At 34.7% G+C, this 15000-nt stretch overlaps 1 protein-coding gene across 1 annotated transcript in view; it reads left to right on the forward strand.

The window, feature by feature from the left end:
• LOC106879808 (uncharacterized) overlaps positions 1–9630 on the forward strand; it is a 104704-nt gene extending 95074 nt beyond the window's left edge. The window contains exons 2-4 of the mRNA XM_014929516.3: positions 2139–2248; positions 5808–6184; positions 8508–9630. Coding sequence (XP_014785002.2) covers positions 2139–2248; positions 5808–6184; positions 8508–9493 — 1473 coding nt within the window. The 3' untranslated portion in view covers positions 9494–9630. The remainder of the gene's footprint in view (positions 1–2138; positions 2249–5807; positions 6185–8507) is intronic.
• Positions 9631–15000: the final 5370 nt, after the last annotated feature.

Below are 15000 nucleotides of genomic sequence, written 5' to 3' on the forward strand. Positions count from 1 at the left end.
GTCTGTCTATCTATCTATCTATCTATCTATCTATCTATCTATCTATCTGTCTGTCTGTCTGTCTGCTTGTCTGTTACTTTGTCTATCTCTCTATCTGTCTGTCTGTTTGTGTATCTATCTATCTATCTATCTATCTATCTATCTATCTATCTATCTATCTATCTATCTATCTATCTATCTATCTATCTATCTATCTATTGCTCTATCAATCGTTCTATTTGTGAATCTACCTGTCTATCTATTTATGTATCTAACTATCTCTGTCTCTTTGCGTCTGTCTGATTGTATTTCTCTTTGACTTTCTGTTAGTCTCTTTGTTTGTCTATCTCTCAGTCAATCAATCTATATATCTGTCTATGTCTCAACTAAAAGAAAGAGGAGGGCGGCAGAAAAGGTTCAAAGATATTCTGAAAGGCACCTTCAAGGAACGTAATATTGGTTTCAAATGTTGGCACAAGACCAGCAATTTTGAGGAGGGGATAAGGCGATTTTTACATCGACCTCAGCGGAATTTGAACTCAGAACGTAAAGAAGGACGAAATGGCACGAAGCATTTTGCACGGCAAGCTAACCATTCTGTAAGCTCGCTGCTTTCATCAAGAAATGTAATATTGATACGGAGAACTAGGTGAAAATGCTCAGGATCGAGAACGCTGAAGATTCATCATCAAAGAGAGGCTAACAACATTTTAGACCAGTAGGACTGCAGAACAAGAGGAAAAGAGGAGGCGCAGAAGATACAGACCAAACAACTGAAAATGTGCCCTCCATCCGGAACCACACATGGAAGAAACTTCCGAGCAAGAATTGGACTCATCACTCACCTCAGAATAAACCAAAGAGTATTTAAAAAAATGAAAAAAACAAAGACGTTCACTCTTGATCTCGAGGGATATCCACGATAACGATGTTTCTCTTTGTCTGACGGTCTCTCTGACTAGCTCTCTATCTACGCTTAATGTCTGTCTGTGTTTCAGTCTTTTCATCAACATAATCTCAACTCAATCTCTCTCTTCTTTCTAGCTCTCTTCTCTCTGCTCTCTCTCTCTCTCTCTCTCTCTCTCTCTCTCTCTCTCTCCCTCTCACTCTCTCTCTCTCTCTCTCTTAATAATGTGTCGGTGCATATCAGTTTTAATTGAGCTACTAAACAATTGACAATCAGCGTTCGATACTGGAACGAAGATTCTCAATTTCACTTTATCTCCATGTTTAAACTAGTACTACAAGAGATGCCGGTATGTGATGTGTGTGTGAGTACTTATGCAAGTGCATTTATATATATATATATGTATATATATATATATATATATATATATATATATATATGTATATATATATATATATATATATATATATATATATATATATATATATATATATATATATATATATATATATATATATATATAAATACATATATATATATATACATACATACATACACATATATATATATGCATACATACATACATACATACATACACACACATATATACGTGTGTATGTGTATATGTGAGTGTGCAATTCTGAAATTGTGAAAGATCATCAAAAGTTGTGACATAGTCTTTTTCATAGGGAGCTGTAATAAATGCGTAAATGAAACTCTTACGTTAACAGCTTTTAATGAGATGGATATTGAGGCAGGAAATTACACATTCGGCGGTAAACTTTTAGCGGAAATCATTTATATTTTAGCTCATGTCTTTTTCCTTAAGGTAATTTTAAGAGCTAGATACTGCTGTGGTAAAAATTCAGCCCAAATTCATTGGGATATTAAGTTGTGTTCCGTTACCTTCTGATTTTGAATGTTATAGTGTTCTTTGTCTAGAATTCTATTAGGTTTGTATTCATAGGTGATACCTTTAGTAGCAGTTATGTAGTTATCTTAGCATCACTACTATGATATCCATATCCATACACAAACAGTCACACAGAAATGTGTTTCCCATTTAAGATACAAGTAAGAGTACACCTTGCAATCTATACATATATATATATATATATGTATATACATAATAATATATATCTATAAATATGTTTTTGATAGTTTACCACATGTGACAATATTTGCCATAAAATATTTGTTTAAGCTTGTGATTCAAATATCCTAATGTATTTTAATTTTATCTTTCTTCCAGAATGGACCTTATGAAGTAAAAGACAGTCCCGATGGACTTCGTTCTTTGACACAGCCAGCATCTTATTTCCCTTATGACCCATCTATGGCAGTTTACCCGTATGGGACGGGGTAAGTTCATACAACTGATATTATTTAAATAAACATTTTTCAAATTGGGTCTATGTAAATAATATGTCTGCTGCATTGCTTAAATGTTTTTTGCATGAAATCTTTTGGATTTTTGCCGATTTGTGTAATCATAAAACAAAATGATAATTCGTACTTTAGAATGTTTGTTCTTACCCTCATGTAGCTGCGGTCTATAATGTGGTGCTGCAGTTTATTACTTAATCTAACATATGGGTCACTGCCAGACACTGTTACAGCCGCTGACCTTAGGAATATCGTCACATAAACGGCACGGTGCGGGTAGGTTGGACATGTGGAGGTAATAATTAACAACCTGTGGGTAGATGCCGTCTGTATAGCTATGTAGATTCTGATAATACCGAAGATCACGAATGTATTCCTCTATTTTTACCACCTATGAGAGCAGATTGGAATGCATCACACTGTTGACAGGGTAGATAGCCCGTTTGTTATACGAGTTTTACACGAATGGAATACTTTGTGGCCAGAGGAAAAAAAAAACTGGGAAACAGAAGGAAGCAGGCTAAGTCGAGACAGCAGTAACAAAAGCTGCTCCCAGATATTGAAAAATGGCTTCATGTTTGGCATTTAGGGTGATGTAGTTTTAGCGGATAACTAAATATAGAAACCTATTCTACCTAAATTCTTATAACATTTATTTTTTCTTTATATTATTTCATTACTAAATTAATTTCAACATATTGTTACACCTTATTAAATGAAACACAATACTTTTTGTAACTCCTGTTTTTTATGTAAAGATTTTACTTAATCATTAAGCAATCTTATTTCATTCCGCTCGTGGGGTCCAAAGAACCGAAATATGTCCCTAGCTCTCCTTTGCATCCGAAGATCAAACTTTCTTTTTTCTTATGCAAATAAACTTTGGGAAACTATTTATAATTTGTTTTAAAGTTATCTCCCCTTCTCATGGGAGTCGCTAACAGTTACCAATAGGACTTTGTTTATTTTCTCTAATAAAGAGGGAAAATTCAATTGATTTAAGGAATTTTTTGAGTACGGCTCTCTTTCAGAGTATTGGTTTAACCTATTTATAAAAACTTAATTATCAGTTTTATCATTGTTCTATATCGTTCTTGTTTTTTTGCAATCATCACCGACGCCACTGCCGCCCTAACTCCCTCATCGTCATCTTCTTCTTCTTCTTCTTCTTCTTCTTCTTCTTCTTCTTCTTCTTCTTCTTCTTCTTCTTCCTTTTCTTCTATTACTCCCACTCCCCTTCCTCCTCTTTCTTGTTCCCCCATTCACGCTCTGTCGACTATAAATTGAGACGAAATCCTTTCGCTTAATTTCTTTTACTTATTTTTTTTATCTCTCTTTTCCTTTATTTATTTTTTCCTTTCAATTCCATTCATTCTCAACCTCAGTGTGTGTGTGTGTGTGTGTGTGTGTGTGTGTGTGTGTGTACATGCTTGAGTGTGAGTGTTCAGATGCAAATATGTAAATATGTGCGAAAAGGTGTGTGTATATATATATATATATATATATATATATATATATATATATATGTTTATGTGCGCGCCTGTGCGTGTGTGCGCGCGCGTGCGTCAGTGCGTGTAGCAGTGTGTGTTGAAAACGGCTGTCGAATAGAAAATAACATGTCTTTTTACTTATGGATCCATAAGAGAATCCTTTCATAGGGCTTTAATAGGCTGTCGTGCGCTGATAAAATTCTTGTGATAGCGAAAAATTCTAAGCGTGGAATCCTTATCATTTCTTCAAGTCGACAAACATAAACCATATTTAATGCGTCGTTAAGCGACTAAGGTCTATAGATTCTCCTTCAAACTTGTTAGCTTTAGCGTTTCGCATTTCTATCATGTCCTGCTTCCATAAACAATATAGCTATCTATCTACCTATCTATCTGTCTATCGCTATATATTTTCGCCCAATCAATGTCTTTCTCTGGGTATGTGTGTACATAATATATATATATATATATATATATATATATATATATATACTATCACACTTTATTTCGCTGTATATATTTCTTCGTGTTTTTCCTTTCTTGGCTACTTCTCCCCTCCCCACTACACAACTCGTTTTCCTCCTAACGCACTTAACTGCCAAAAGTTGCCATTTTTCCATTCCAATATGCTTGTCTTTATTGGCGTTTATATACCGCTATTTAACGATACCATTATATAGATTCATGCACACGTGCACACCGCAAACACACACACACACACACACACATACACACACACACACACACACACGCGCGCGCGCGCGCATACGTACGAAACATACGCACGCATGCACGCACAGTCTACACGCACATGCATATTCATTCACGCGCGCACGTAATACACATATGTGCGTGTGTGAATATACGTGTACGTATCTTTCTATGTATGCATTTGCGGACAGGTATGCAAGCCTGTAGTCACATATGAGTTTGCAAGGTTTAAAATCGTGGATGAATATATGTATATATCTAACAATAAATCTATATATATGCATATATATATATATATATATATATATATATATATATATATATATATATATATATATATATATATATATATATATATATATATATATATATATATACATATATATATATATATATATATATATATATATATATATATATATATATATATATATTATATATATATATATATATATATATATATATATACATACATATACATATACATATTATGATATATTATAGCATAGTACATTACGCCATATTACGTATTCATTTCCGCCTGCCTTCACTATCTGGTTAAAAGTTTATATATTTTGTATCATTGAAATGTTTTACTCAACATTTTAATTCATCCTTTTCAAAGTCTACCACGTACTGTTTACATTCATTTTCTTACTTCGTCTTTCTTCTATCGATTAATCTTTCCTTATTGTTTCTCACTCCATTCTTCATATTATGCGTGTATGTATATGCATACATTTCTGTGCATACATACATATACAGACAACACAACCACTCATATACATATATACGTATGTATACATCTGTGTGTACGCAGAAATATATATATATATATATATATATATATATATATATATATGTATTATATGCATACGGTTATGTTCAAATGCCTATGTGCGTGCTTGTATCTTTAGGTGTGTTTAACGTGGTCCGAAACAAATTCATATTTTGTGACCCTGGACAAGGACATATTTGCCTATAAGTTTATGTTTGTGCGTCGAAAATAGCCTAGCAACTCACAAAATAAAATGACAAGAGATGTAGAAACGCGTGTAGTATGAACTGTGTTGCAATGCTATGCAAGTAGACGATTTTGAGAAATAATAGTGAAAGAACGAGCAGGCGTGAGATAGTTAGATATTGATGAATATATGTATATTAAATAGTTGAAATAATCTATTAGAATTAGTGGTTTTTGATACTTGCGTATGTGCAGCAGACTAAAATTTTCTGAAATAAAGTAATCGGTTTGTTTCGTCATTTGTTTTTTATTCACAAAGTATATAATTGTAGTGTAATATTTCACGTTTTATTATTTTTTCTGTCTACAGGTATGGCGGATTAGATTTGAATGCTCGGCGGAAGAACGCCACTCGAGAGACGACAAATACTTTAAAAGCATGGCTTTACGAACATCGCAAAAATCCATATCCAACCAAAGGAGAGAAGATCATGTTAGCTATAATCACTAAAATGACACTGACACAGGTTTCCACGTGGTTTGCAAATGCACGGCGGCGTCTGAAAAAAGAAAATAAAATGACATGGTCGCCACGCAATAGGTCTGAAGATAGTACTGATAACTTAGATAGTGAGGGAGAAACAGAAAACAAAGAATCAGAAAATGGAGACGCATCAGTAACGGCAACGACTGCAGGAGTTGAGAAAGAAGACCATGGAGATGATAATCCACGGGTGCACAGCCCAGGTGAGGAGAAATTTTTCAATTGATAATACACTATAGAGAATTACAAAGCATACATACATACATACATACATACATACATACATGCATAATGGTTGTCTACACCTTATACAGAGTTTGATCACCTCCTGTACCTACACCTTAAATCTATATTGGCGTCTGATGTGACTTTTTATACCAGAAAATGTTTTGAAAAGACCCCCTCATACATTGCATATATGGTTGGACCACCAAGAGCTACAGTTAAGTTTTGAGCTTCGTGGATCTCAAAATATCTCTTGAGGCCTTCGTTAGGTTTGCAGACCTTAAGGCATACATACACACACACATACATACATACATACATACATACATACATACATACATACATACATACATACATACTGTTCCTTTGCACAATTCTATTCTTAAACGCAACAATAATAGCCACTCGTCTAATACGACCGTATATTGGATAGGATACCGAGAATTTGACGAAACCTATTAAATTTGCTTTTTCCAGGAAATACTCGTTTCCCCACAAAACAGTAAGGATTTGTCTTACGCGCGAGTCCATCTTATACACCAGAAAATACAGTATGTAATCACAATAAAATACACCCGTACACACGTATACTAGCTTATATGTACCTTCCATTCGAAAACCGATGAAGAGGTGAATACAACTGTTGCTATTTGATGAATCGTTAGAACATCAGTATAAATGGCATCTAATATTTTATAGAACATTACACATACGACATTCAAATCCCGCTGGGATCAAATTTACCTTCATTCCTTCAGTGTAGAAAAATACTGTGGATGATGGTATTCACTTCTAAACTTGGTTTAAACCCGCTGGATTTGTTTTTGAATTAGAAAGAAACAAATTCTCATTTTCCTGTCGCAATGCTTATTTTGCTGCATTGATAAAACAGTTTTGTACTTCGAAACATATCACGAATTCATTTATGAATTATAATATCTTGGAAACACATACACGGATACACACGCACAGCACCCACACACAAGTAGGGATAGACAAATAGATTTGTATGTATGCAAAAATAAATAATTATATTCATGTGGAGTGGGTGCTTGCCAGTGCGTAGAGGCGCTTCAATTAGTGGTCAGGATTTTGCACTCATGATCATACGACTGTGGTTTCGATTCCAGGATCGGACAATGCGTTGTGTTCTTGAGCAAAACACTTCATTTCAGCTGGCAAGAATGAGTAATCTTACCATGGAACAGAATTTGATCAAGTGGGGGAAATGTATGGCACAGATTCCGGGAGACCGGCCTTATTAGCCTATCGCTAGTGTAGGTTCTTTGATCTGTGCGTGTATGTGTACCCGTTTGTGTGCGCGCGCAGGGGTAGGGGTGATGGTGTGCACGTGCGTGTGATGCGTACACGCTTGTGTGCGTTATGTGTTAAATAGTTCAAAATCATGATTTAGAGGAGAGAAAATGCTTCTCGTTATCTTGCAGTAAATAAAGCGAACACATACTTGCAAAGAAATCTATCTATCTATCTGTCTATCTATCTCTCTGTTTGTCTGTCTGTCTATCTATCTAGGTAGGTAGGTAGCTAGCTAGCTATCTAGCTAACTATGTGAGTATACATATGTACATATTATAAAAGTATACACACATGCACATACACATATATATATATATTCCAATGCGCATACATGCTTACACGCACATGCACACGCGCGTACACACATACAAATACACACATACAAATACACACATACAAATACACACACTTCCCGTACATATATTGAGTTTGTATTTGTTTCGTAAGAATTTTGAAACTGTCTATGAAGCCAGAACCGGAAGCCAAAGCGCTTTATTATCGAAACCTACGATCACTAAGACTGGTTGTTGTTTGTCTCTGTTGGGAAAAGAAAGAAAATATAGCAACAACAACTGGTAAAGAGTTGTTTATAGGTTTTAATATTATATGACCCTTCTGAAACATAGCAATATTTATTTATGCATTTGTGTGTATCTATTTCCATATAATAGTTAAAAAATAAGAATGGTGCGTAGCATTACATTAAATAATAATTTTAAGAGAAACACAACAAAGGAACAAACGGAAAATTCACACACAAGACGGCACATTGCTCATTTCTCCTTCTGGACGATTATTTACGAGGGATGAGCAACGTTCCGTTTTGTGTGTGAATTTTCCGTTTGTTCTTCTGCTATATTTCTGTTTAAATTTTGGAAATTATTGTGTTTACATATATGTTTATGTGAACATATGGTTGTGTTGTCTATTTGTCCCTGTTCCTTCGCACAATTCTATTGATTGCGTTCTATTTCCTTATTGCAGGTCATACTGTTGATAACGGCGAAAGACCTCACCGAAAAGTATTGGATGATTCCGATGCAGATTCTGATTTAGAAGACCCATCAGTGCTGAAAGATGAACTAGTTACATCATCCACTAAAGACCGACGCCCCTTAGGTTTGGGTCACGCGAGCAAAGCTCTTCTTACCATGGATGGTAATATATCAATAATGGCCGCGCACTCACCGGCTATCGACGTTTTATCGGACTCTAATCGAGAAGGTGACCTAATAAAAGAGGGCCATTCCATGACATCGTCGAACAGTCACGTACATAGCAATGTAAATGGCAACAGCAGTAGCAGCAGCAGCACTAGCGGCGGCAGTAGCAATAACAATAATAGTAGCAATACCAGCGGACGTATTTCAACTCTCAAGAACAACAACAACAACAACAACAGCAACAACAATAACAACAGCAGCAGCAGCAACAGCAACAGAACTACTAACAATCAGCTTAATTCACAATCTCGCAATGACATGGACAGTTCATCACCTGTACGACCGAAAATCTGGTCGGTCTCGCAATTTCTCGTGAACTCTCCATCTAGCAGCAGCGAAAGTAATAGCAGTAGTAGTAGTCCAGTTGGTGGCGCCAGCGGTGGAGTTCCGGTGGGCAAAACCGTGCCAGTTTTCACATCGGGTAACAGATTGCACCCGAGTCCGGGTTATCTTTATCTACAATCAGCTAGTCAAACATGGAATGGGGGACGTTACGGGGCTCTTAGCGCATATCCTATTTCTATGTCTCACACAACTCTCTCATATCCTTATAGTCTATCAACACATACCTCTTCAAAGACTGCACTTGGTGTAGCTGCTACGGCGGTGCACAGTGCAGCAAGTGTCGAACTTTTACACAATGCCGAAAAACTGGCTAGCTCACAAAAAGGATTGTTTTCACCAGCCAGAGATATAGATGGCATGAGGAACAGACTATTCCCCAAAGAAGCTTCAAAATATTTCTGAAACGATGTTGTTATATAGGTCTAAGTGTAAACGAGTAAAATAATTCGCGACACAACAGTCTACAACTGACAATAATCATTTGACAGCATTCGAACATACACACACACACAAACACAACAAAATTCTAACGATAATGAAAGGTTTACGGCATATATATATATATATATATATATATATATATATATATATATATATATATATATATATATACATACATACATGATATATATTATATATATATATAGCGTGTGTGTGTATGTGTTAGTGTGACTATGTGCATATGCGTCTGTGTACATTAAACATGTAAAAATACATACACGAAATGTCAAATACACTTTATTTTTTTTTTTCTATGAAAATTGTCAGATGAAATGTGCAAAGAAAAAAAATTAACATTATTATGAACATCACCATCATCAGCCTCATCATCAACACATCGTCATGAACAAAATCCTCTTCGTCGTCGTCGTCGTCGTCATCCTCTTTGTCGTCGTCGTCGTCGTCATCCTCTTTGTCGTCGTCGTCATCATGGTCAGTCTCATCCCCGCCATCCTTATTCTGAACAATAATAGCAATTACGCTAATAACGACGACAAAAGAAATCATCATTATCATTAACATTTTCCTCATCTTTATTATTATTATTATTATTATTATTATTATTATTATTATTATTATTATTCTTACTACTACTACTACTACTACTACTACTACTATTCCTCCCCCTCCCCCTCCTCCTCCTCCTCCTCCTCCTCCTCCTCCTCCTACTACTACTACTACTACTACTACTACTACTACTACTACTATAAACATTCATAATAATATCAATAATGAAATAGTAATCGTTTCTTTATTTGCCACTCGGGCAACGGATCAGAGGACATTACAAGAAAAAAATTCAATAACAATAATAATAATAATAATAATAATAATAATAATAATAATAATAATAATAATATTGATAATAATAATAATAATAATAATAATAATAATAATAATAATAATAATAACAAAGACAACACACGAATCAGAAGCAGAATGACAAAATTCTTTCTTTCTGATGATATTTCAATCTAGACTGATAACATATTGAGTAAGTTTGAGGTGAGAATAAAGAAAAGGTAGAGTAAACGACAAACCGACAGAGATTATTGAGACTTTTTGAAACGTTGCAAAAAGATAAGACATGTTTCATGATATTCTTTTGTTCCATTTTTATGTTTTATCTTCATTATTTTGAAAAAAAGACAATAATAATAATGAATGAATTATGTTCGTTTTTTTTTTTTTCTTTGGAAACCGAACAAATAAAAGACAGAATAAACTTTAAAACAGAACAAAATGAGAAACTGTTACGAGCACACATACGCACGCACTTCCGTGCATTTGTTGCAAGAAATACGAACAAAAAGAATCATAACAAAGTTTTTAAAAATTCACAAAACTTTATTAAAAACAAAGGAGCATATATTGCATAGCCACACTCAACCGTCACCACACATACACACACATGCAAAACCAAGGCAACATCATACAAAATATTACAGGAACCAACACTCCCACCCTAACGAACATGAAATGCTGTAATTGTACAATTAAACAATTAAAACAATTAATTAAGTACCGCTAATATGTGCAAAAAAAAATGAACAGTTGTACGTGTGTGCAATTCGCGAAACAAAAACGAAAACAACACAGTAAAGAAAACAAAAAAAATTGTACATACGTACATATATGTCTAATATTGTAAACAATAACTTGAAACAGAGCCGTGATATGTGAGAGAACGACGACGAGAGGTTATATGACATAGATTCTCCAAGAGTGTAAAAAATAAGAAATATAAATGAAAAAAATATAAATACATAGAAAAGAAAATAACCAAAAAGAAATCGGTCGAAATAACCGAAAAAATTATATACAATATAAAAATGCGCAAAAAAAAAACGACGATCACAAAACAAAAACAACAAAAAGACTATAAATGAAAAGAGAGAAAGAGAGAGTGAGAATACAGATAAAACCAAAAAAAAAAAAAGTTAACTTATAGATGGTGGAAGTCATCTGTGTATGTATGAAACTTCCAAGGGAAAAGCTGGATGATTTCCCTTTATAATTATTAAAATAAAAGATGCGATTTATAACAAAAAATATATATGTGATGTCGTCTGTTGTTTCTTATGATTTTTAGTCTATCATCGAGGATGAATTGTATTGTGAGTGTATTTTCGAATGTGCATCTGTATATGCACACACTGTGCCCACTATAGTGTTGTGTGTGTGTGTGTGTGTGTGTGTGTGTGTGTGTGTGTGTGTGTGTGTGTGTGTATGTGTACTTATCCAATTTCTTTACGTTAGCTTATGCGACACAGTCTGTGACCAGTATAGTACATATACATATACCGGTATAATATACATACATATGTATTTGGCCAGCATAATATATATGTATGTGTGTGTGCATGTATATATATTAATATGCGTGTGTGTGTGTGTGTGTGTGTGTGTGTGTGTGTGTGTGTGCAGAACGGCGGAGGATTGGCAAACTCGATAGAGAGTCAAAAAAAAGAAAAACACGATGTGATTTTTCCGGCTCTTTAAATTCTTCTAGGTTCAACTTTGTCACAAACTTTTTTCCGGGGCCAAATAAATGCTTGGAAAGAATGTTATCGACGAATCCCATCCCACCCATTGAATTGCTGGAGATATGTCTGTATTTAGAGCGAGGATATGTTTTTATATACTTGTATCGTGGCACTCCGTCGGTTACGAGGACGAGGGTTCCAGTTGATCCGATCACCTGGTGGTCTGCTGGTGAAATAATGTGCAAGTAGCTGACCACTCTACAGACACATGTACCCTTAATGTAGTTCTCGGAGAGATTCAGCGTGAAACAGAGTGTGACATGGCTGTATATATATATATATATATATATATATATATATATATATATATATATATATATATATATATATATATATATATATATTACGGGTTGGCCAAAAGACACCCGACAGTAAATAAACACCATTTAATTTTTACATTAAAGCAAAAATTTTCTTTATCTGGTACTTCGCTAATAAATAGATGTTAAAAAAAAAGGTGATTTTAACTCAAAGCATTCAATTATTAAGCATTCATAATTGGAATGAATAAATAAAATTGAATATTAAGTATTTATGGGAATTTGATTTACTGTCGAGTGACTTTTAGCCAACCCTGTATATATGTGTGTGTAATAATAGTAGACTCCTATTAACTGGCTCAAACAGTAGAATTGACCGACATATCACGTAGTTAACGAAGCTATCATCAGAACCTTCCAACGATGCCCTGCGTCAGGTTTGTGGAAGGAACTTCGTCATGTGATTTCAATGCATGTTACAGATTGTCTCTTATAATTCAGTATTTGCAGCGCTCTGGATGTCACAAGAAAGATTACTGCCGTAATGATTTATGTAAACAGGAAAGTATTTCAAAGTTAATAAGTTTTGGAAAGTAAAAATAAAATAGAAAAGCTAGAAACTGATCAAGCATTACTGTAAGCTTGAGAAGTTCGTTTCGCAAGCACTTGGTTTCGGTTTCTGCCCCACAGCACGGCACCTTGGACATATGTTTCCTTTTATAGCTCTGGGTTGACAAATGAATCGTGAAGGAATTTGGTTGACAGAAACTCGGTGGGAGGCTGTTGTATATCTATCTATTTATCTATCTATCTGTCTGTCTGTTTATCTATCTATCTGTCGTCTGTATTTTTATGTCTATCAACGCCACCACTTGACAACCAGTGTCGGTTTGCTTACGCCCCCATAAAATAGTGGTTCGATAAACGGGAACGAAAAAATAAATATCATACTTATAATACAAGTACTGCGGTGCCCCAGCATGGCCGCAGACCAATGACTAAAACAAATAAAAAGGGGCAAAAAGCGAAGAGAAAACATGTTGAAAATTAATTATTACTTGTTTTAATAATTATCTATTTGTACAACAAATTATGAATAACACGTTTCTCAAAACGCTTATGCATTATATATGAATATCTTACAGTAAGTCTTAAATGATACTTTTTCTAAATCCATAGTGCAGCTGGAAGCCACTTTTGCTAAATCAGTGCGCCGCCTTTTATAATTCTTTTCAAAACTAAGGATATATCTAAAAATTCATATATTGATAAATAGAAATTCAGAGTAATGATAATGAAGTTTTAGGTAAAAGTTGTGTGGAGTTGAATAAATGTAATATACGTCATATATTTTAAAATTTATATTGAAATATTGTATGTTACATTAAGTGTACAATTGCTAATCGTAGTTATATATAATTTTATTGACAATGAATTTGAAGTGTGGTCATTTCTAAGACTTCTTACTTTTGTAGTGTGGTTTTATTTCCGTCAAGATCAATGTTGTCATGTTTATAAAAATAATATTTCTTTTAAATTTCTCTCTACTTTCTCTGTTCCTTTGTTTTTCTTTCTCTCAACATAAGTATGTGTGTGTGTGGATATATATATATATATATATATATATATAAATCTATGTCGAGAGAGAGAGGGAGAGAGAGAAAGAGAGTAGCAAGTGTGCTATGTGGTTCACGAGATCACCTCGTGACACGTTTCGGGTCATGTCCATTGCGCAGCAAATTGAGCTCTTGGTCTATAGAAGCTTTATATTATTTGTGCGAATGAGAGAGTGAGAGTGAGAGAGAGAGAGAGAGAGTGAGAGTGTGTGTGTGTGTGTGTGTGTGTGTGTGTGTGTTTGTGTGTGTGTGTGTGTGTGTGTGTGTCTGTGAGTGTGTGTGTGTGTGTGTGTGTGTGTGTGTGTGTGTGTGTGTGCGTGTGTGCCTGCTTGTCTGCCTGCTTTATTTTTTTAATGCTTTCCGTTATACTATCACATTGCGTTTAGCTATTTATATTAATTATTTTGTATACGCATTATCATTCTGCTAAATCATCCATAGATTTCTGTGATAAATATGTATATGCTCACTGACAGAATTGCCCGACATCTGCCGAGCGAGCGGTCCTCACTAAGAAACCATACGGAAATAGGCGGAACTAAACATTTAGTCCGAGTGATTCTCGAGTCGGTTACAACCCCTGTCAGCATGCGTGTATACATTTGCGTGCATCCTACAGCATTCAGAGTATTTTAACTTTTATTTCTAGCAATGTAGGTGTCTTGGCATTTTTAGTCACATTTAGTAACGATTGAATTTTTCCTTCATATATATATATGATTACATAATATTATATTATTTTATATTATATCATATATTATATGAGGGCGCATGGCCTAATGGTTTTGAGATTTTGCACTCTCGATCGCTAGATCGTGATTTCAATTCCTAAACCGGGTAATGCGTTGTGTTCTTGAGCAAAACACTTCATCTCACTTTGCTCTGCGATCACTTCGACATCTGTCGCGTGGTAGACCGTACACCTCTTCAGACAACGACTACTTGAGGGAGTGAGCTAATATGCGGCACGAACATTTGATCCCACT

This window comes from Octopus bimaculoides, chromosome 1 (genome assembly GCF_046866305.1).
Source record: "Octopus bimaculoides isolate indiv1 chromosome 1, ASM4686630v1, whole genome shotgun sequence".
NCBI classification, from domain to species: domain Eukaryota; kingdom Metazoa; phylum Mollusca; class Cephalopoda; order Octopoda; family Octopodidae; genus Octopus; species Octopus bimaculoides.